The sequence below is a fragment of the Phodopus roborovskii genome, unplaced genomic scaffold (assembly GCF_943737965.1).
Source record: "Phodopus roborovskii unplaced genomic scaffold, PHOROB, whole genome shotgun sequence".
NCBI classification, from domain to species: domain Eukaryota; kingdom Metazoa; phylum Chordata; class Mammalia; order Rodentia; family Cricetidae; genus Phodopus; species Phodopus roborovskii.
This window is the reverse complement of record NW_026126541.1, coordinates 25,723,949-25,748,142: the sequence shown is the minus strand read 5'-3', so window position 1 is coordinate 25,748,142 and position 24,194 is coordinate 25,723,949. Positions and strand designations below refer to the sequence as shown.

Below are 24,194 nucleotides of genomic sequence, written 5' to 3'. Positions count from 1 at the left end.
ATTGTCAGTCTCAAACCCATACACGGCATACATGAAGACAGCTTCACCCTCTGGACCCTGACAAGGGAATGTGATGGTAACCTTCCAGCCACAGGCTGATGGCTTTTGCCGTCCAGGTTGGTCCAGGTTGGAAGAATGTGCTATCCAGAAGAATCCCAGGCTGTTCTCTAAGAATTTCCTTCCTGGAGTCCCCTGAGGTCCTCAGACGTGGGTTCTCTATTTCAAGACCATGGGGAAATGGCTACCAGGTGGGGAGGGATGCTGGTAGAATCACACCAATTGTATAACCCTGGGCCAAGCTTCAGGTCTATTAGGAAGAAAGGACCAAATCAAATATTCAATCTTTGGAAAAATACTCTGGAGCTTATGCTGCTGCCTAGGGAATGGCCTAGAAGCAGAATCCTTAGACTGACCGAAACACACCTTCATCCTCTGCTGTAACTGAGCATGCCCTACAACAGGAAGCCTTGGTTTCTCAAATTAAGTAACAAGCCAAAAACACATCTTAAATCTATATTGCTATAACATATACTATTTTACTTGATCTCTATAAAAATCCCTAGAAATTACCCACTCCTCAGATGAGGAAACTGAGCTCAGGGTAAATGACTTGCTCACTTTCACACTGCTTAGAAGTGAGGCCCCAAGACCAGAGTCAAGACCTGTTCCTGTCTGCTGCCCTTTCTACATCAGGCTGCCCTTCTGATGACCTTTCCAATGGACTCCTTTCCAGAAGGTCAGGGTGCCTAAACAAGGAAATAGGACATTTACCTTGATATCTTAATTTTGACACATGCTGAACACAGCTGTATCAAGGACATGCTGTTGAACTTAGCTGCCAGCCATATCCACGGTGCAATGAGTGAGCATCCTCTCTGGAGACGTGACCACAGGACAAGGAGACCACATTGACAGAGGAGGCCTCATCCCACAGAGTGCCTCCTTGTACAGGAATTTCTCCATAAAGAAAGATGCCTGAGTGGTAGATAGGGCTGCCGGGGTCAGTGTCAATAGAAGTAAAGCGTCCTTAGCCTCAGATCCAGGCCTGTGGGGTGGGGGCAGTAAAAGTCATCTTATGTCTTGTTTTGAGAAAGGCGTGAAAGGAAATGCTCCTGTGTTGTTGGCTGCTTTTTCTAGGTCCTTAAGAGAGACTGTGACTCCAAAGATGAATTCCAAATATAGATAATCAGTCTTGATGGTTTTGAAAGTGGCTCTCTGCTTTCTTTCCCATTGTTTCCATTTTATTTCATTTCTGTTTCCCTGAAGCCCCACAGCTTTATCGCTTTCCCATTATTACTGGAGTTTCCTAGCTCCAAGCCCCTGCCTGCTTGTGCAACCTCGGTTCTTTCTAAAACCTAAACCCAAGTGTCTATAGGAGTCCCTGGGGTGGGTGTTCCTGTGTACCCACATCAAGTCCACAACTACATGCTACTCTGCACTCACAGTCACTCAGACACCAAAGTTCTTAGAACTAGTGTTCTGGAACAGGGAAACCTTCCCTCCCTGCAGGTTAGGAGGTTGCTTATACCTTATGTAAATAATCTTGTAAATATTATGTAAATATCCACATGGACCTCTTTATCCCAAGGCTCCGGTACGGCTACATTAGTAAGGGTTTAAGACTGGATGTCTGTGTAGTTGCCATACCCCATGCAGGCCATTTCTGGAACTTTCTATGAGACCTCTTTTATTCTTGTAGGAATTCTTTGCTAGCTGAGCCTCTACAACTAGAGTCCATCAGACACACACAGCTCAAGATTCAAATATCTACATGGCCTTCAAAGCCCCCCCCCCAGCTCTTATATAAATTAGCTGATTAAAAAAATAGAGAGCACAGGGGGTTCAGCAGGTGAGAGCACCGACTGCTCTTCCAGAGGACCCAGCATCCACATGGTGCCGTCTTCTAGCTTTCATGGGTACTGCACACATGTGGTACACATGCCTACAGACAAAGCACTCATACACATAAAGTATTTTTTTTTTCATTTAAATTAAAAAGTAAGGGAGCGCGAGCCTGTAATTCAAGCTATTTTGGAGAATGAGGCAAGAGGACCACAAGTTTAAGGACAGCCTAGACAAGTTGGTGAAACCCTATGTTAAAATAAAAAGGGAAAACAAGGACATAGTTCTATGGTAGCACACTTGCCTAGCATGTGAGGCCCTGGGTTCAATTCCTATTACCGAACAAAGATATAACGGATATCAGACTCTCTGTGTCTCAATTTCATTTGGGCCTAACTAGAAGTAGATTCCAATAGCAGGTAAAAGTGTGAGCTGTGAGGCCAAACCAGCTGCTTTTATCTACCAGTGATTAGCTATGAACCTGACAAATAACCTCAACTCATGGGGCTTAGATCCCTCGTCTATATGATGGAGATGGCAATTATAGTGCCTACCTCCCTGGAATATTGAAAGTTTAAGAAAAATGCCTCATCCAGTAGTAAAGCCCCAGACAGGTTTGCTAGTAACACAGACCCCTACTGCTGACAGTTGAGAGGGTTTGGAAACTTGAAGTGACTTATCCGGAGTCCTATCAGCTTGAGTCAGCCCCGATAAAGTTATTCACTAGCAAGAGCTCCCTTCTCAGAACTCACATACGGGGCTTCCTCTAGATGCTTTGGACAGAGAGGTCCTGAAGAGGGAGTGAGCTTGCAGGGCAGACAGGACAGCTTCTCTGAGGCCAGATTCTAGAAATGTCTTCTTACCACATTGATTTAAGCCAAAGCACTTTGAATTTCCCAGGCTGCAGCATCTCAGGGAAGCCACTTGAGCTCTTACACTTCCCATGCCATAGTCTCCTTGGAGTACATGACTAGTGTGATGACTCTGGACTAAGAAGACAGCTAAGCTCCAGAATGGTTTTTGTATATTATTTTTATATATTATAAATTTTTACATAGTGTGTATATTGGTGTAGTGAGATATCATCCATACAGATATTACCTCACGTTTGACAGATCACTAAGGTTTGATTCACCACCATTGACACTGAGATGTTTAGCATAGCCACAGCCACACATCTTTCTATCATCAAACTGTAAATCTCTTGGATACTTACAGCCCACAAGGAACAACAGATTTCCTGTCTCCTATATTTTGTTAGTTTTAATTACCTAGGTTCACATTTTACCCTGAGTCTAAAAAGTATAATCAGTCTATTCAGTACAAAATCAAAACTGAACAGTCCCCCCCACAAACCACTGGTTTGTGTTCATGGTGTCACAAGTGACTGCTTTCACTTCGGTGTCTTCTGTCGCTTTCTCTCTCGCTGGAAGTGCAGTTTCAGGCTTGTCATGGACCCTCCTAGGATAAATGTCACAGATGTTGGCCAATAGTTGCTGAGTGGGATGAAGACAACTCCATTATTTAAAATCGATAACCTTCCAGGCAGGAATGGGGGATCTCCAGATATATTTCATGTCGATTACCCCATTCAACCTTCATGAAGCTGTTTAGTGTTCATGAGGTAAGTGCTAGAAAACGAAGAGCTCACTTGAGTTTGCATTCAAATCTAGGTTCTGATGATTCCAACACTTGTGTCTAATTTCCTAGGCACCCCATCAGATCCTCTAAGCACATCTGGGTGTCTATAGTCTATGAATGTTTGTATCTACACTCTCCCAAAGTCTGGTTTGGAAACCATGTGGCAGTCTTGCCAAAATTAAGAGTGACTAACATGTTTTACAATTATTTCAAGTAGATATATTCCTTTTGAATTATGTCTTAGAGTGCATTGAACAATATCCCACAAAAATGGTTTTCCCATGTATTTGGTATCATGTGCCTGTTTTAAAAATAGCATAAGGAGGAGCTGAGAATATTTGCATATGGTATATGTGAAGTGCCATAATAGGAATGTGCTCCTTGATGCTGCTACTTCAAGATTCTCATTGTGGAGACCTGAAAACATGTTTCTTATGTTTGTATTTCTCTAGGCGTGGCTCTCTGTGGTATGTACTTCACCCTCCAAGTAGTTGAATTATTGTAATTAGATATGCTACATTAATTTTAAAAATTAAGGATACAATTTTTAAAAATCCAAATTAACCAGTTGGAATTGTTCAGTTCATAATCCAACCAGTTATAGTAAAACTATACCACATCATTCTGTTTATTCAAGCACAAACAACAGGAAATTTCTGGTTCAGATAAAACTATTATTTTGAATGTTGAGTTTAGCTAACATCAGCAAACTTGGCTTCTAAATTATCATTGCACATTTTGTTCCTGAGTTCTTTTAAATTTATGATCGTCTAATGACTTCTGGTCCCCTTTTAGTTCCAGAAATTTGGAATTAAATTTTTTTTGTCTCATTAACAAAGCATTTTTAGTCAATGAGGCAATTCATTTTAGATTCAATTTAAAGTAAATATATCTGGTTGGACTGTGTATGATCATTCCTTGTTTGTTTGTGATATATGATTATGCATGGACTTAATTGAAAGCTATCATAATTGGTAAAGAAGCAAAAATAAATATACACTCACTGGGACTATAAATTTCCACATTGTACCAGAATGAAGTAAAATTCCAAACATATTTATCTTTGATATTATTTTTTATCATTTTTCCTTTAAAAAGCCTAATTATGTAATAATGTTAATTTCATTTCTTGGAAAGAGAAATCTATGCAACCCATAAGCATATCTACAATGCTAAAGAGAAAAGGACTGGCAACGGTTTAAACAAAAGAAAATTTATTTAGTTAGGTAGGAAATTATTCGTTGGATGTCCTAAGGTTAAAAGCAACAATACTCTTCCAAAATGAAATAAAGCATAGTGGAATAAGACAACTCTTAAGAGAATTGAAACACACGCAGGGGAAGGGCCAAAGGCTCAAGGAATGTTTGAAGCTACAGAGGATGCTCAGCACAGCACAACTGTTGGATGTGTTTTGTATCAAAAAAACAAAACAAAACAAAAAACCCTAGAGGGTCTAGAGAGACGGCTCAATGGTTAAGAGCACTTATTGCTCTTGCAGAGGACCTGGGTTTGGTTCCCAGCACACACATAGAAGCTAACAACCGACTGTAACTCCCGTTCCAGAGAACCTGACACCCTTATCTGGCTCCCTGGGGCACTGTACACACATACATGTAGGCAAAGCACCCATATACATAAAATAAAATAATCTTTTTTTTTTTTTATGTAGAGAAGAAGCTGTCGACATAACTCAGTGGTTCTTGCAGAAGGTGGGAGTTTGGGTCCCAGTACCCATGTCAGGGCAGCTCACAACCACCTCTAAAACAGCTCCAAGGGATCCGGTGCCTCTAGCCACCATGGGCACTTGCATTCACCTATCCATACCAATACACAGATACATATAATTTAAAAATAAAAATAAATCTTTTAATGTAAAGTAGAGGAAAAGGCTGGGACTGTAGTTAAGTGGTAGAGCACTTGCCTCCCCTGCCCACTACTGCCAAAACAAACAAACAAACAAAAATCAAGAACAGAGAAAGATGCTAGGGAACCAAGTTAAGCCCAAGCAGAGTTGCAGTTCCAGACATATGGGAGCAGTGGGCATTATTACTTAGTAGGATCCCTGTCCATGTGGTCCCCCAGGTGAGTCCTTTATCCTGTATCACTGTGGATGTTCACTCCATCAGAGTCTGGAGCTGGGAAACAAAGTGTCCTCGGCTCCAGGCCAGACCAGGCTGCCTAACACTCCCTTTGACCTTTGCTTTGCAGTTTGCTTTCCTTCAGTTTAATCAAGTCTCTGTAAGCAGACCTGAGCATCGTGGCCTCTCTCCCCACAGAGAGCATGAGTTCTCATTAGAACAGGAGCATCCCTGAATCCCGTGATGCTCTTGGTTAACCGCCCCTTTCCTGGTAGAAAGATTTAGTTGTAGTTCATCGCAGACATTTATTAATACTGTACAGTGTGTTCCCCCAGAGGCCTGGGGAGTTGGATACTGCTAACTCTTCTTTCAAGAACTCCCCACTTTGAGTTTGGGGTTCTCTGCAAAGGGGCTGGGTGCTCCGGCTTCTAATGGAACAGTTACTTTCATGTATACCATCTAATCTGCAATGTTTAATGGCGTCTATTGTAAACCGCAGGTTTTTATGGGAGACTGGATGTCTTTATTGCTGGCAGTTGCTGTCTGACCTGTGACATTCTTTTAGGGATTACTAACTTGAGAGAGTTGAAGAGGACAAAGCATTATGCCTGCCTACAACTGGGCAGGTAGCTGTTAGGGAGTTTTATGTCCCACAGGAACAAGACTCAGATCTCCACAGGTCAGAAGCACACTAAGTGGACTTGCCATTCCAGGACTCCGTGTTCTCTGCCCCTGGAGGCTTTCCTCTGTGATCTTCCTCTCATTCTCTCCCAAACCCTGACCATATGCTGAGTCTTTCGTGTTACCTGAACCACAGCCCCCCATTTTCAACTGTAAGCACAGCGGAGAAAGGCAGACTAGATACAGATGTGAGCACACTTGCAAAAGGGAAATGAAAGACATCATAGCCTTACATGTTTTCACACTGTGGCATCACTAAGAAACGAGAGCCAGTTTTTATACTTTTAAGCTTCAATTTCGAAAGCAACTACATCTTTTTAACCATTTTATCTAAAAATTCTTCAAAATGTTCATACTTATTTGGGGGGGGCAGGGTGATTTTGAGACAGAGTTCCAGAAAGTCCAGGCCTAACCTCAAACTCACTATTACAGTCCAGGATACCCTTGAAGTCCTAATCATCCTGTCTCTACCTCCCAAATTCTGGGGTTACAGGCCTGGTTACTACACCTGGCTAATTTAATATTTAAAAAAGCAGCAACCCCTTAGCTGGGCCTGGTTGTACAGCCTGTGGTATCAGTGTTGGGAAGCTCTATCAGTAGTGCAAGGTCATCCAATCCAGCCTGTTAGTTCTAGGTCAGCCTAGGCTACAAGAGACTCTATCTCAAAAACAAAGAAACAACAACAAAATAAACCCCACAATCTTTAAAGCCTCTTATTCACATAGAAATTGCTGGAGATGTACCTTAGCAGTACCCTGCTTGCCTAGCATGTAAAAGGTCTTGTGTTAAATCTTTGACTTCACAACACACAAACACACACACACACACACACACACACACACACGCATAACCCTCATCAGGAAACTTGCAAGATACCTGTGGGTATTTTGATTTCCATAGATACTTCTATGTATTTGTATTTTTAAAGCTTATTTTACATTATTTGTCTATGTGAGTATATGCACGTGAGTACAGGTGTCCACAGAGACTAGAGGCATCTGATCACCCTGGAGCTGGAGTTATGAGTGGGTTGTGAGCTGCCTAACATGGGTTTTCTTCAAGAGCAGGGCATGTGTGTGGTGTGGGGAGGGTGGGGGAGGGTACACTGTTAATTGCTGAGGCATCTCTGCAGAACACTACATTTAAAAATACATATATCTACTTCTCAGTGTTCTCCAGAGCTACAGTGTGTGTGTGTGTGTGTGTGTAGATTGTTTTTAATTGACTCATGTGGTTGTGGGGCCTCACAAGTTCAAAATCTGGAAGGTCAGCCTGAAGGCTGGAGATTCAGAGGGAAAGATGCAGTTTCAGCTCAATCATGCTGCTACCCGAATTGCTTCTTCTGGGTTTCTTTTCCACAGGTCTTTCATTGATTAGATGAGAACCACTCACTTCATGGGGGATGATTTTTTTTATCCATGACCCACTATCTTAAATGTCAGTCTCATCTGAAAGTAAAACTCACAGAAACACTGAGAATATTTGCTCAAATGTCTGGGTACCATGGTCTAGCCTCATCGACACATACAGTTAACTGCCAGGTCCTATATCTGGCATTTACAAGTTTTCCTTTCTCTTCTTTCAGTCAAGCTGCTGACCTGTTATGAAGATGTAGCTTCTCTGAACAGTCGATTTTGTATCCTCTGTGTCACATACAGAGGAATTAGAACAGCCAGCTTCCTCTAATTTTCTTTTAGACACTTAGCAGCATCAGGATAGTCTTACTCTCTAGAGAAAGTGCACACAAGTTTAGCAAAGTTTAGTAAGTGGCTTTGTACCACTTTTCACTCCCATGTTCTTTTAAAAGATTTTTTTTAACTTGTGTATGGTTGTTTTGACTGCATGTATGTGTACCACATGCATGTAATGCCTATGGACACCAGAGAGGGCGTCTGATCCTCTGGAACTGGAGTTACAGCTGGTTGTCAGCTATTGTGTGGGTGCTGAGAACCAAATCTGTTTCCTCTGAAAGAACAGCAAGTGTTCTCACCCATGGAGCATCTCTCCAGCCAGGCCCTACAACAATGTGTTTTGAGTGATGGCTTTAATTGTAGCTGAGCCAGCAAGACTGGGATCCCAGATAAGTGAGATGAACAGTGTCTGAAAACATTTAAAGATAGAGTTGCATCTAGACTAGCATCAAGAGGTTGATTGTTGCTTGTCTGAGTTGTGAACTCTGTGGCTTGCTTTTTTGTTTTAACCTTTCTTTTCAGTTCAGTTATGTTGGTAATGTTCAACATTGACACAGGCTCATTTCCAAGACCAAGAAGAACTTTCAGTTTGGCCAATCTTTATTTGATTTTTAAAAAGTAAAACTTCAGCCTGGAGAGATGGCTCAGTGGTATAAGAGTATTCAATGCTCTTCCAGAGGACCCAAGTTGAGGTCTAAGCATCCAAATTAGAAGGCTCACAACCATCTAAAACTACAGGTCCAGAGGATTTGAAGCCCTCTTCTGGTCTCTGAGTATACCCATATGCATATATATGCATATGGGTATATGCATATGGGTATACTCTCAAACAAACAAACAAACAAGCTTACCTTAAAACAACAAAAGACTTAACTCTTCATAGTACACTAGGGTCAGGACCAAGATTTTAAAAGGCAAGCCAGATGAGATATCTCCATCCTTCCCCTAAAAGCTAGATCACTTACTGAGACAACCTACCTCAGGAATAGGCCAAGGAGTCCCCATCACAGTCTTAGAAAAGCCAGAGGAGCAGCATGTCTGTGCTGGACTTGGGTCCTGATGCCCAAACAGAGGCTTTGGAAGGAGGACTGCGCACACATTAGCCATCCCTGAAGGATGTTAACCTTGGATCTGGTACTCACGCATCACATGGGTCTCTCCATAGACGGAGTCATCAACATGAGCATTCCCATCGTACTGCCTGTTTCTGTGGATGACAAGGCACGGCTCGAAGGGTGCAGCAAGTTCGCCCTGGTGTATGAAGGTCAGAGGGTGGCTATACTACAAGATCCTGAGTTCTATGAGCACAGGAAAGAGGAGCGTTGTTCCCGAGTGTGGGGAACAGCCACTGCAAAGCACCCCCACATCAAAGTAAGTACAAAACCTATGGGAGGACTTTTTTTTTAAAGGGGTGTGGGATACATCTGCGTGTGTAGGTATATAATTGCACACATCAGATATCAGAGGACAACCTTAAGTATCATTTCTCAGGGTGCATGCCTTCCGCCTCCTGTTTGAGACAGGGTCTTTTACTGGCCTGGAATTTTGCCAGGCAGGCTAGACTAGCTTGGCAGTGAGCATTTGACAGATTTCCTGTCACTGCTTCTCATCTCGCCATCATGAGACTATCGGCACATGCCACTGCACCTGTCTTTTAATGTGGGTCCTAGGGGTCAGAGCTCACACTTATAAGGCAAGCATTTCATGAACTGAACCATCTCCCCAAATGGAAATTCTTATTCTTATTTTTGGCATGTGTGCATATGTAGTGTATATTCTCATGTGTATGCATGTTTGCATGAGAGTGTACATGCATGTACACACGTATGTGGAGGCCAGAGATTGACATGGGGTATTTTCTTCAGTTGCTCTCCACCTATTATTTTGAGATAGTATCTCTCACTGAACCTGAAGCTCACCAGTTTGGTTAAGCTAGCTGGCCAGCAAACTCCAGGATCTTCCCATCTCTGCATCCCAGGGCAAGGATTACAAGGATGTGCTGTTGCAACCAACTTTTTATGTGGGTACTGGGGATCCAAACTCAGGTCCTACCTCACATTTATGCAGCAAGACTTATACTGCCTCAGCCATCTCCCCAAATTCATGGTTGAGTTAAAGAAATATTTATTCTGAAGCCAGGTATGATGGGTCAAGCCTATGAATCCCAACACTAAGGAGGGAGGGACAAGATCAGAGGCTAGCCTCACTTAATAGCTAGTTTGAGGCTAGGCTTGGTTACAGAAGACTGTCAAAAAAAGGGGCGGGGGTTGATATTTTTGTTTGAAAGTTTGTCTTGATCTCCTAAGTTACCAGATCCTTGCCTTAGCTAAATAGGACTAGGCAGATAATAAATAGTCTAGCACCATGAGTAAAGGATCAAAGTCATAGTTGAAACTAGACATAAAATGATAACTAGAGCTTGCAGCCCTGTTCATGTTGACAGTGTGTATAAGAAATGCACGTAATGGACCCAAACAACTCCTGAAAACAACTCAGAGTTCATGTTCTGTGGCCAGTGAGCAGGTCAATGACATCTTTCCATAAACAAAGCTCAGGACACATAAGGGCTAAATTCCAAGAAGAAAGACACTACATTCTCATCAGAAGCTGTTCCTCTGACTAGGATCATTTAGTTCTCTCCTCCCTAAAGCCAAATCAGATCCCTCAGCAACTTCTAACTGCAGTTGGTAATGAAGTGGGAGTGAGGGGGTATTAAAGAGAGCCACTTGATAGAGTCCATTTCCGACAAAATTCTGTGAAACTGGATGCAAATCCATTCTGCATCGGAGACACAGGCATTGGGGTAGAAGCAAAGGGAGATATTACTAATCTCATTGGACTTCTGCAATTCTCCAGCTTGGTTAGCTTTCAGGCTCACAGTGAGCAGTGCTCACATCATGAGCAGTGAAGCCCAAGAGGTTCTCAAGGACTTTGTGTTAGCCAAGAACCCTGTTCTTCATTTCTCTTATGACAAGAAGATGAGGCCAAAATATGTTGAGCAGCTTTTCCAGCCCTATAACCTTGCAGGAAAAAAAATCCGTTGTGAAATGTTACAAAATAGGAAAGACATTCTCAAGGCCAAGTTAGTAGCCCTTGGAGCCTTCTTTATTGGAATAGAAGAAAGAGCTCAGAGAGCAAGGGAGGCACCTTTTCCACTTATTGGACACAACCATTAGCCTTTGAGATACACATCTCTTGCAGGTCACAGTCATCCGGGCAGTTTCACTACCCCCACCGGCGCAGCCTGGCAGAAGGTCTTTGAGATAGCTGCTCCAGGAATATGACATTCTGCCTTCAATTACATCTCTGACCAGTTCTTTTATGATTGTAATCACACAGGATTGGGATCTTATCTTTCTTCAGCGACCCAAAGAATAACGACCTATCACTATCTCTGCTCAAAGATTTCTCCTCTTTGAGTCAAACATCTTAACATCCACATGACTTGCACTAAAGCCATAAAACTAACCACAGATAGTGCCATGGGGAACCCGAGTGACTATTTCTTTTCATCTTGTCTTTCCATTAGAGGAACCCGTGATAAGAAATGGGTGATAGATAACTGGAGAGTAAGCATTTAGCCTATACCAAAAGGTATGTTTGGAAAAAACATAATATATGAATTGTATTGGGTAAAGAACTCTTTTTTGTTTGTTTGTTTGTTTTTTATTAATTTTTCTAGACAGGGTTTCTCTGTTGCTTTGGATCCAGTCCTGGAACTCACTCTGTAGACCAGGCTGGCCTCAAACTCCGAGATCCGCCTGCCTCTGCCTTGCCAGTGCTAGGATTAAAGGTGTGCACTGCCATTGCCTGGTTAAGAACTCTTATTTTTAACACCCTGAAACTCACACTAATACTTTAACAGTTTTGGGTTTTGGAGTTTTTTGTTTTTGTTTGTTTGGTTTTTTTTTTTTTTTTTTTTTCTTTTTTGAAGACAAAAGTCTTCTAACAGTTTTATTCACAAAAGTAACTGTGGCCCTTGTATTTTCAATGGAACTGAGAATGTTTGCAAAGAATGATCAATTGCCAAGGAAGTGGCCTGCCTCTGTTTCACAACTCCTCACCTATGAGCACTCCTGAACTTAGTGTTCTATTGCTGTGGAGAGACACCACGACCACTGCAACTCTTACAAAGGAAAGAATTTAACAATTTCAGAAGTTTAGTTCATTGTCACTATGGTAGGAAGCATGGCAATGTGCAGGCAGATATGATTCGGGAAAAGTTGAAAGTCTTACATTTGCATCTGCAGGCAGCAAGAAGAGTGAGACAGCAGGTCAGGCTTGAACTTTTGAAACTGCAAAGCCCATCCCCAGTGACATATTTCCTCCAACAAGGCCATGCCTGCTCCAACAATGCCATACCTCCTACTCCCTGTCAAGTAGCACCACTCCCTAGTGACCAAACATTGAAATCTATGAGCTCACAGGGCCATTCCTATGCAAACCACCACATGACCCTTCCACTCAGGAAGTTCCCTTGAGTCACAAAGTATGGAACCATATGTCATAATCTCAGAGTCATTTGAGGAACAACTAGAATGTGTGGAAATAATGGCTGGAGGAAACCAACCATCTCTTATCCATGGCATTCTATTACCAACCAGTAAATTCTTACAGTTCCCTTGTGAATTAAGAAAAATGATCATTCCCATTTTAAAGATGTAGGAATCAAGAAAACAAAGTATGTCTTCCCAAGAAAAGGCAAGAACAGAGATTTTTGTAGCCCTTGTATCCACAGACAGACCAGATGGACAACAGCAAGATCAACGGGACAACCAGAGAAACCTTAAAATTTGCACAGTCACATCAGCCATCATGGTTCACACCTCCAGGGCCAGGGAGGCTTAGGCACCAGGATCCCAAGTTTAAGGGTTACATAACCAAGTTATGGGTTACATAACAAGACCCTGCCTCAAATAACCCAGAGCAGGTCTCACAGATTTTGGCTGGATGGGCGTTAGGTAAGGCTGGTCCTTGCGAGCTTGAAGTTGCCCATGATTTGCACATGCTGTGAAGGTTAAGAAACACTCAGTTACAGTTAGTTAGAGCTTTATCTAGATATGTCCTGAAAGTGCTTCAAACTCAGTGTGTCAGCAGTCCCCAAACTCATTCTCCTACCCAACAGCTCTGTGTGCATGCACTAAACCCACAGACAAAACCTACATACCACTCTTGCATTTTCTCATTCCTGTTCCTATTTGATTTCCAAGTTCTGACAGCTCTTCCTCCAAGCATTACTCAGATACATTCATTCACACCTGTTCCAGTTTAGGGCAGATTTCACATCTTCTCCGTGTCTTGCTTTATAAGCATCCAACCCATTGTCTATTCTTCAGACAGAGTGAACTGTTCAGCCTTTATTTGGGATCCCCTTTACAAAGGGTTATCTTTTAGCTTGTACCACTAGCAGCCATACATTTCTCCTCCCGAGACTCTAGAGTTGATCATTACGTCATGTTTGTTCCTTCTGCTCCTGCATCCTTATCTTACTTCCTCCTTTCTGGCATTAGTCCTATCTCCCCTGACTTGTAGGTATGACTCAACCAGCCTTCTGTATCCTCTCAGAATAGTGTGTACTGTCCATACCTGTGACAGGCATTACTGGGAGTGATTCTGAAATATCATTCAGGGGGCCACTGAGGAGAGCCAGTGGTTGTGGTAGGAAAGAAAGCTTAGTTTTCTCAAGTTCCAGAATTAGGTTCTGATTTTGGCACAATAGCCACGGTCACCTAGACTCTGTCACTTCCTTTATGTAAACGGGCCTTCAATCTGAAAACTATGATGTTAACCTCACATGATCTTCAAGTGCCTTTAAGCCTTTGTCAGGTGGCTTGGAAGGGGGTGGGTGATTCTAAGCCACTGTAATGAGCCTTCTTTCCTGAGAGCTGGACACGGGGGCTGGGGATAGTCTGAGCAGTTATCACAGAGTACCTTTGGAGAGTCCAAAGGATACTAAAAGGTTTCAGCATCACTCTTCACAGAGCTGGTTCTGCTCTGAGTGGTGAAGAAAGGCATTTCAGTGCTGTCTTCATCAAAACAGTCCAGTGTAAGGTTGGCCCATAGAGTTCAGAGTGTTACAAAACTCCTAGGGATCAGGGTCAACTCTTTCAGAAATGTCTCTAAGCAATGGTTTGCCTGAGGACAGTTTAAAAAGGAGGCCATGAAAACAGACAAATCCATTGCACAGTTACCTCATGGTTTCGCAAACTCAGCACCATATGTCTTGCTGTTGTGAAGGCTATGTTGTAGGATGGCAGCTGCATGCTTTGGTTGCACTAGATTCTAGATAGCACACCCTTCTTACTACACTTGTGACCATAAAATTGACTGGAGATGTCAGATGTGACAATAATCACACTAGGCTAACCTTCCATTCTCTGAATCCTCTGGAATTCAGTCCCAGTTATAAACCCAGTTATTCAGCATCCGGCTGTAATGGGAAGCTGAACCCGGGCAACACATCGTGCCAGCTTTTTTCTACTGGGTATTTTATAAGTAAGCTTTCTCAGTCACCCTTGCCTCCCTCAACTGTACCAACATTTTAGGTATTCATTTTGTCCTTACAAAGATGACATAATACATAATTGTCTTTTTGTGACTTACTTCACTTTCCCTGTCCTCGGGGTTATCTGTGTTGTGGTTCTTTTTGTCGCTGTCCTACTTTCTCAGGATTATCTATGTGGAAGCATTGGGCAAGATTTCTTTCACATTACAGTATGAATTGTGGACAGGCAGTGGTGATGCACACCTTCAATCCCAGCATTCAGAAGGCAGAAGCAGGTAGATCTCTGTGAGTTTGAGCACAGACTTGTCTACAGACCTAGTTCCAGGACAGCCAGGGCTACACAAAAGAAACCCTGCTTGAAAAACAAACAACAAAAAACATTGCACAAAAAGGCTGATCTGTGTTCCATGCTGTATCTTTATGTATCCATTCATTCACTGGTGGACATTTGGGTTGCTATGAACTGGAGATTTGAGTGTGAAAATCTCTCTTGAAGAAGTAGGCCTGCTGGATCCAAAGCTTCTAAGTTTTGTTTTGTTTGTTTTGGGTTTTTCAAGACAGGGTTTCTTTGTGTAGCTTTGGAGTCTATCCTGGCACTCCATCTGTAGACCAGGCCGGCCTTGAACTCACTGAGATCCTCCTGCCTCTGTCTCCTGGGTGCTGGGGTTAAAGACATGCACCACCACTGCTTGGCTGGTTTTGTTTGTTTTTTTCGTTTCTTTTTCTTTCTTTGGCTTTTTCTGCTTTTTTGTTTTTTAAATACTTCATACTGTTTTCCATAGTAGTTTCGTCTTTTTAGAGCCCAGTGCATTGGATTCTTTCTAATCCCTCTCCATCCTCACTAACAGATTCTTCCTGAGTTTGTTTATTCAATAATGGCCATCCTTATGGGTATACCATCTTTTCTCATTTGGATTTCATTTGCTTTATGGTTGGTAGTAGTGGCTATCTGCAGACTTTGGCCATTTACAGACCGTATTTGGAGATATGGCTACTCAGGTTTTTTGTCTAGTCTTTTTTTTTTTTTTTTCCATATGTTTGTGAGTGTTCCTAAGGGGGAATGCATGTGTGTGTTGCCATCAAAGAACATATTGGAGTTGGTTCTCTCCTTCTACATGGTAGGTCCCAGGGACTGACCTCATCATACTTGAATTAGCACCTTTATACACAGAGCTATCTCACTAGCTCTGCCATTTTAATTGTGAGTCATTTTACTTACCATTTTTTCTGGGGACGTTTTCTGTTCTTTTTGAGATATGATCTCGCTATAAAGTCTACAATTCCCTACTCAGCCCCAAGGGCCGGTGTTACAGGCATGTACCACTACACCCAGGCTGTAGGAATAGCTGCTTATGATGTCACAATAGTCATCCTATGTACAGATTCCCTTCTCACCCTGTTGTCTTTTAGATCAAAGTCTTCAGGGTAGTCCCAGCTTTCTGTATTTGCTTTTGTAGTCTGTGCTTTTGGTACCATAGCCAAGAATTCACTGCCAACCCCAAAGTTATGAAGACTGCTCCCTTTATTTTATTAAGCATTTTATAATCTTGGGTCTTTTATGAACATCATTAATCCATTTTAACTTTTGCACATAGCATATGGAGCCATTGCATCCTTTTGCATGTGGGTATCTAGTTTCCTCATCATATTTGCTCAACAAGCTGTCCTTTCCACAGAGGGTGGCCTTGGCATCCTTAGCAGAGGTCTCTTGAGAAAATAGAGTTTTAGCTAACTGTCTGTTTTGCACTATACCCGAATATTGCTACACTTGGCTGCTCACTGGATTTTATTTTAAAAGTGGGTATAAATGAAGGCGGCTGCATCTATGGGTGATTTTCACAGAAATTGTACTTAACAATAACTACATGATAGAAAAACAAACAACTTTTCCTCTAAGGCATCTACTTTGGAGTTCTATTGAGAACAATGTAAAATATATTAGGCAATACTAGGAAGGTGCCAGCAGAGAAGCTCTCAGAGCATGGTTCTTAGAACTCTAGCACCTAGCAGTACTCATAACCTTGATGGAGAACTCCCAGGTGCAGAACCATGTAACTGTGTTAGCTTTTTTTTTTCCTGTGATGTCATTGGCATGGCTGGTACAAAGCAATAGTGGGCAAATTGCTGGTGCCTCCCTCAGTTATGATAACTGTACTATGAAGCCACCAGCTTCACTGAAGAACACTTTATCATGCTGTAAAAATGACCTTTGAGTCCATGTGGTTTTTCTTCATAACTTACTGCAAACAGGGAAATTTACAAGATGCTTCTGCTATGCACCTCAATCCTTGATGGCTGGTGAAAGGAAAAATTCTTGTCAAGTTGTTTGAGTTTTGGGGAAACAGCCATTGAAACACCATTGAAACCCTGGTGTCAAGAATGTGGGTTTAGAAACACATGTCTTCAGACTTGGATATTTTTTTTTTAAATGAACAAAATCCTGTTGCTTCAAGAAAAACTAAGAAGAGTACTTAGTATTTGCCAATGATTAACCTTAAGGTTTCAAACAAAGACATTCTATTCATTAATATGAGTATGACAGCAAGTTCATACTTATAAGATTTTCTTCTGAGACTATCAGTGATGCTAGTGTGTGTGTGCGTGTGTGTGTGTGTGTGTGTGTGTGTGTGTGTGTGCTTAAAATGCTAAAATATGTCAACCTTTTAAGGCTGAAAAACTCAGTGAATCAACATTTCTAGTTGGCCAGCATGTTATGGTAAAAATAATCATGTAATAAAATAATGATAATTCTTGGGTAAAGGAATCATTAAAAAAATGGAGTTTCAATAAAACAGAGTATGGAAAATAAACATAGCTTTAGATTCTACACTGCAATTATCTTTAAGAAACTAGAATTGGGAGGCTGGAGAGATGGTTCAGTTGCTAAAGTGGTTGTTATTTGAGCAAGAAGACCTAAGTTTGTTTGTTTGTTTGTTTGTTTTTCAAGACAGGGTTTCTCTGAGTAGCTCTGGCTGTCCTGGAACTCACTGCAGACCAGGCTGGCCTCAAACTCAAAGAGATCCACCTGCCTCTGCCTCCCAAGTGCTGAGATTAAAAGCGTGCACCACCACCCAGCTAAGAAGACCTAATTTACCCATCCTCAGCACCTGTATTCTAGATAGACCCAGACATGGCAAAACTGCCTGTAATTCCACCATGAGGGAAGTGGGGACAGGAACATCTCTGGACCTTGCTAGCCAACCAGTCTAGCTGAATTGACAAGCTCCATGTTAAGTGGAAAGACTGCCTCAAAAATAAGCAAGAGATGGCAAGATGGCTCAGTGGGTAAGCACAAAGCTAACCACCTGAATTCAGTCCCTGGAACCCACATGGTAAGAGAGAACAGGTGTCTTGAAGTTGCCCACAAACACACACACACATGCACACGTACAATTTGCAGAAGTTTAACAAATAGTGATAGTGGTCAGGAAGGCAGCTAGCTGATGCTGACCTCTGGATGCATGTAAATGTCATACACGTATGGTATAGAAAGGAGTATACACACACAAAGGGAAATGGGTGCTTAAAAGCTGATCATGGTAGTTAAGTGCCTAAAATCTTATCATTCAAGAGGCACAAGCAGGAGAGTCCCCAGTTGGGGGCAAGTCTAGAATGCACAGTAAGAGACCCTGTCAAAAAGAGGGGCGGGGAGCCAGTACATGTGTTAGTATCAAAGACTATCTAGAAGAATAAAAATGTTACTCAAATCCTCTTCTTTCTCCTAGCTATGTACCTGCAGTTGGATTTTCTTTACATAGCTCAGCCAAGACGCACTGGCTCAGATTAAATGCAGTAGCTATGAAAATAGAACTGTCTTCTGTTAAGTCATACTTAGCAGAGTGGCAAATGGGTAAAAGTAACGATGTCCTTCCTATTTGGGGGAAGGGAGTAGAGAAGAGCTTATTCTTAATATGCAATAGCTTCGTTACTACTTTTAAATGGTTTCTCATGTGGAAACTGATATATAACCCATATAAATAGGAGCTTTTGAGGGGATGGCCCTTAATTTTTGTATTGTGGGAACATGCTGCTGGGACTCAACCAGGGCCCTGTCTATGCTCCTGCTTTGTCCCCAGAAGATCACAAGTAAATTCAGAGACTAAAGGTTTGATAAATACTGTTTAGAATGTTGCAAAACTCAAGATGGGTCAAAAACAAAAACAAAAAAAACAGGCTGGCTGGGAAGCAGGCTCAGCCAGTACAGAGCTTGCTGTCTTAGTATGAGGACCCGAGCCTCAACTCCTCAGAACCCATGAGAAATATCCAAGCAGTCATTGAGGTTAAAGACAGGCAGCAATCCACTGCCATGGAGATAAAGACAGGCAGCTCCTGGGGGCTTACCAGCCAGCCAGTCTAGCCAAATTTGCAAGCTATGGGTTCAGTGAGAAACTCTGTCTCAAAAAATTAAGTGAGGAGTTATTGAAGAAGTTCCCCAACTCTGACCTCAAGCCTCCACACATACAGGTATTTATATACATGGATATGTGCACACACAGACACTTCAAATGAAATTTAAAAATCAGTATAGTTACTCTTCAATGTTTTTCCTTCTAGATGGTGATGGAAGGTGGGGACTGGCTCGTTGGTGGAGACCTGCAGGTGCTGGAGAGAATAAGGTGGAATGATGGGCTGGACCAATACCGCCTGACACCGCAGGAGCTCAAACAGAAGTGGAAAGACATGAATGCGGGTATGTAATCCAGTTCCAGTACACTGGAACTGGATTAGCACTGTGGTCAAAAGTTTAAGTGTATCAAATGGTTTTTTGTTTTTATTTTTTTTTATATAGGGCTTGGCATGAATTCCTAATGTAGCCAATGATAATACTGAACTCTTGATCCTACCCGTGCTCCCAAGTGCTGGGATTACCTGTATGTGCTACCATGCCTGGCTGAATCACCATTAAAAAAAAAAATACATCTTACTCTTACTTTTAATGGTGTGTTGTGTGGGTGTCTGTGTGGGTGTATGTCATGTATGGGTGGGCGCCAGAGGGGTCAGATTGCCCTGGGGCTGGAGTTCTAGATCTGCCTGACATAGATGCTGGGAATCAAACCTGAGTCCTCTGAAACAGTAACACACATTCTTAATCTTGGCACCATCTCTCCAATCTCTCCAGCCCAGCTTTCTTCCTCCTCCTCCTCTTCTTCCTCTTCTTTTTCCTTTTTTTTTTTTTTCTTCCTTCTTCCTCCTCTTCCTACTTTTCTCCTCCTCCTCCTTTTATTCTTCGTTGTTGTTGTTGAGACAGGGTTTCTCTATATGGCTTTGGAGCCTGTCCTAGAACTAACTCTGTAGACTAGGCCAGCCTTGAACTCACACCTGCCTCTGTCTCCTGAGTGCTGGGATTAAAAGTCAGCCACCACTGCCCAGCTGTTTCTTTTTGTTACATGTGATAACGTCTATTGGTTTGTTTATATCACAGCTGTGCTGAATTCACATACAGAACACTTATGCAGCAGCTTAAAATAGGCAGGTGCAGAATAATTGCTAAAGTTCATCCATTAAGTGCAAAAGCAGACTGCACGCACTCGTACACACACACACATACATCACACACAAACACACAACACACTCATACACCCATACACATACACACACACTCATACACACACACACTCATACACATATACAGTCATACACACACACTCACATACACACAAAAACACATCACACAAACACACACACACACACACACACACACACACACACACACACACACACACCACAGGCATATTTTTGAAAACAAGAAGGTTGGAAAGAAAAAAGAAGACCTATAACCGACTTCTCCACAAAGGACTCTGGGAGGGCCACACTGCCAGTGACACTGCCTGCCTCTTGGGGTGTGCAGCAGAACAAGAAAGGAAACCTTTTTGTTTTTCATTCTATACATTTTGAGAGAACTGAGATTCTTACTTTAGGCTTTTATACAATTCTAAGTTCTCTGCAATGATTATATATTATTTTAGAGCCAGAACAAAATAAGACTTCATGAACCCATCACAAGTGCAATTGTTCTCATCTGTGGATTGTGGGCCCCCATGCACTCTGTGCTCTACCTATATGCATGCTCTCATCAAGACGAGCCTGTAACGGTGCAAGAGCACTGGTGTTTCAGAAAGTATGTAGACAGCGCCTGCTTTAGTTCCTGAGGCGTGTTTTCTCCTGTGTGACTTCTGCCTCTGCATCCCACCTTATCCAAGCAACTGACCAGTGCTAATGGTGTTGGATTAACATCCCTAACCACTTAGGCACGTTCTCAAACTATCAAGACTTAGCAGACTGAATGGGGGAACTGAACAACACAGTGCTTCATCTTTACCCATCTGTCCTTATGGACAGGCAACGTAGCTCACTTTGAACCTTGGATTTTCCTTTCTAGATGCTGTGTTTGCATTCCAGTTGCGCAATCCTGTCCACAATGGTCATGCTCTGCTGATGCAGGACACCCGCCGCAGGCTCCTGGAGAGGGGCTACAAGCACCCAGTGCTCCTGCTGCACCCTCTGGGGGGCTGGACCAAGGATGATGATGTGCCGCTGAACTGGAGGATGAAACAGCATGCAGCCGTACTGGAGGAAGGAGTCCTGGATCCCAAATCAACTGTTGTTGCCATCTTCCCATCTCCTATGTTGTACGCTGGTCCCACAGAGGTGAGCAATTCCCTGAGCTGGGTAAAGGTCTAAGAAAACAGCCTGAAACTTTATTTACAAAATTAAATGTTGTGAACTCACTCTTGATGAGCCGACTCTACAGCCTTCAAGTTACTCTTTCCCCCATCCCAGCTTACCTTTTTCAATGTTTGTAAGGACGCTAGCATCAAGTCCTACGTAAACACATTGCTTGAACAATGTGGGGGTAAGCATGCGGTTGAGGGGGGTAGGTAGCACAGCTCACCTGGAGTTATAGGGCAAGAAGTATTTAACCGTGTTTCCTTCCTGTTGTTGTGATAAAACACCATAGCCACGGCACCCTGGAGTTTATGTGGGCTTATGGTTCCAGAGTGATGAGTCTATCACAGCTGGGAAGCATGGCAGCATGTGGCAGGCTTGGGGACAGGAGCAGGAAACCCACCCCTAGTGACACACCTCTTCCAGCAAGGCTGTACCACCTAAACCTCCCCAAACGGTGGCACCAAGTGTTCAAATGCCTGAGACTAAAGGGGACTTTCCTCATCCAAACCACCACACCAAGCTAACAGTTTATTATTTCTAAGGACTCTGTGTGCTTCACCATGCCCCAGCAACTTCTTAGAAAGGAGAGGTATCTTTACAAGGCAGCAGCATCATCCTATCACAGTGAGCCCACTAGTGGTCCCTCAATAAGAGCTGTGCTGTGTGCTGTGATGCAAAGGATCGTGATTAATCCTTCCAACTGCCCCTAACCGAGTTTAATGAATGAATTCTCTTCAGTTGTATCCAGACCTTCCTACTCTCCTCCCACCCTTTGTATTGTTGCCAGAACTTTAAATATGGCAAGTATGCTGAGCGGGAATCAATACTTACATATGAAAGGTAATTAGTTCATTACTGGCAGCCAGATGCTGGCTTAAGAGTCTTTAATATCCCTTAAATTTTAATTTGTCTGAAGACAAGAACATGTAGTTTGAAGTCCTTTCTAACAATAAGTATTCCTGGGCTGCTTGCTTTATGGAGAGATTAAAAGCTCCTGTCCCACCCAACACAGCCCAGCTTGAAAAGTGCTCAATCAAGGTTTAGGGCTTCATTGCTTTTAGTCCACCTGCCTTTCTGAATTACTCTGAAAGCAAAAGTAATTGCCATAAAGAGGAACATGTGGACTTGGGTCCCAAATGACCATCATGACCCTGTGTGACTGTTTCCCAGGTCCAGTGGCATTGCAGATGCCGGATGATTGCAGGGGCCAATTTCTACATCGTGGGCAGGGATCCGGCAGGAATGCCCCACCCTGAGACAAAGAATGACCTCTATGAGCCTACCCACGGAGGCAAGGTCTTGAGTATGGCCCCTGGCCTCACCTCTGTGGAAATCATTCCATTCCGCGTGGCTGCCTATAATAAAACTAAAAAGGCCATGGACTTTTATGATCCAGCAAGGTAGGTTTCAAGAGAAGATTTTAATTGGCATGACAATTGGCTTGAGGCAAAACTCTGACCCTCTGGAAGTCTCCAGTCTGCATGTTCCCAATTGGAAAAACACTCCCTTGAGAGTTAAGACCCATTCTTGCACACGCTGTGCCCCAACATCATAGCAGAGCCCTCACTTGCAGTTCTTGGTCCATAAAGATTTCTCTTTGGTCTATGGATGTGGATGGTTTACGGATAGAACACTTGCTTAGCCATGTGCACAGCACTGGGCTTGATCTCCAGCACACACACAAAAACTTCAACTGGGCATAGTTGCACATGCACAAGGGAGGCAGGGGCAGGGTGACCAAAATTGCACCGTTACCTTTGGCTATATCAAGGTTTAGGCCAGGCTGGCCTATATGAAACTCCAAGACAGTAACAAAATTGTTCCTTTCCACACTATGAACACCTAGCATTTTAAGGACATACCATAAAGAAAGATTTCAGTGAGCATTTATGGTGCGTTCATGCCCCATACTAAATTCACACAAGATAAATCTCTGGCATGAAGATATGAGAACAGGTGTGCAAGACCTGAAAAGACGTCTGCCTTATTCCTCTTTTGTTCTGTGAGATTCTGAAGACAGACAACTGCCCATCTTAAAACATGCAGCTGTGTGCAGAGAAAGCCTGTAAACTAATCCTAGGGAACTTCAGGTCAGCTGTTACTCACCTCCACTGAGTTCTCTGTTGCTGTACCATGACAGGCATGACCAGTTTGACTTCATCTCGGGAACTCGTATGAGGAAGCTGGCCCGGGAAGGACAAGACCCCCCAGATGGCTTCATGGCTCCCAAAGCATGGAAAGTGCTGACAGATTATTATAGATCTCTGGAGAAGATCAACTAAGTATCCCTGGTTCTGGTCTCTCAGAAATGCTCTTCTATTAACGATTTTTTTTTTCTATTTTTGTGATTAAATGCTTTGTATCCAATTGCTCCTCGATGACTAATTTTAAAGTTAGAATTTTGTAAGGAGGTAAAAAGTTGTGCCTATAATTTAAAACCAACTTTGTTATGTATATGAAAGCCACTGGAGACTAAACTTTAGGTAAACATTGTTCCAGAATGAAAGCGGTTGTATTTGACTTCATCCTAGCAGTTACATGTCAGATTTCTTGAAAACGTGACCATGTCTAGTTGACTTGCCCAAACAGAAGCATACTTAACTTTGCCAAGCTGGAACTTACTGGAAGTAATAATGTCACTTACCAGAAGTAATAAACCATACCAACAACCTCTTCTGTGTAACTGACAAAAAAAAAAAATTGTCAGCCTGAAGGAAATGTGGCTCACATCAGGATTTTTTACCTCATGACTATCAATTCTTGCTGTCCAAAGTATGAGTTGAAGATAAAACTGGAAGAAACATGTATGAAGATGTGAACTCTTAAAAAAGAAATATGCAACTTACTTGTGTTGTGAAAATGACAGTCTTGCAGGAAGAAAAGTTCTAGAGGCTTTCTATGAATGGTAACTCCAGTATGGTGGCACTTTCCAGTAGTGTAGTGTGCTTTGATGAAAAGAATGTCTCCCAGGGGCTAATTCTCAATTAGAGAATTCTGTAGAAAACTACATTCCCCACACTTTGCTGTGGCCATAGTTATCTTAAAGAGGCATCTATCTGATCTCAGCTGTAACCAAAATTGACCTGC

General features: G+C 42.5%; 1 protein-coding gene across 1 annotated transcript in view; it reads left to right on the top strand.

Annotated features, from left to right (window-relative positions):
- Papss2 (3'-phosphoadenosine 5'-phosphosulfate synthase 2) overlaps nucleotides 1-23,778 on the top strand; it is a 73,415-nt gene extending 49,637 nt beyond the window's left edge. The window contains exons 8-12 of the mRNA XM_051199652.1: nucleotides 9,099-9,304; nucleotides 18,993-19,128; nucleotides 20,818-21,086; nucleotides 22,278-22,507; nucleotides 23,248-23,778. Coding sequence (XP_051055609.1) covers nucleotides 9,099-9,304; nucleotides 18,993-19,128; nucleotides 20,818-21,086; nucleotides 22,278-22,507; nucleotides 23,248-23,389 — 983 coding nt within the window. The 3' untranslated portion in view covers nucleotides 23,390-23,778. The remainder of the gene's footprint in view (nucleotides 1-9,098; nucleotides 9,305-18,992; nucleotides 19,129-20,817; nucleotides 21,087-22,277; nucleotides 22,508-23,247) is intronic.
- Nucleotides 23,779-24,194: the final 416 nt, after the last annotated feature.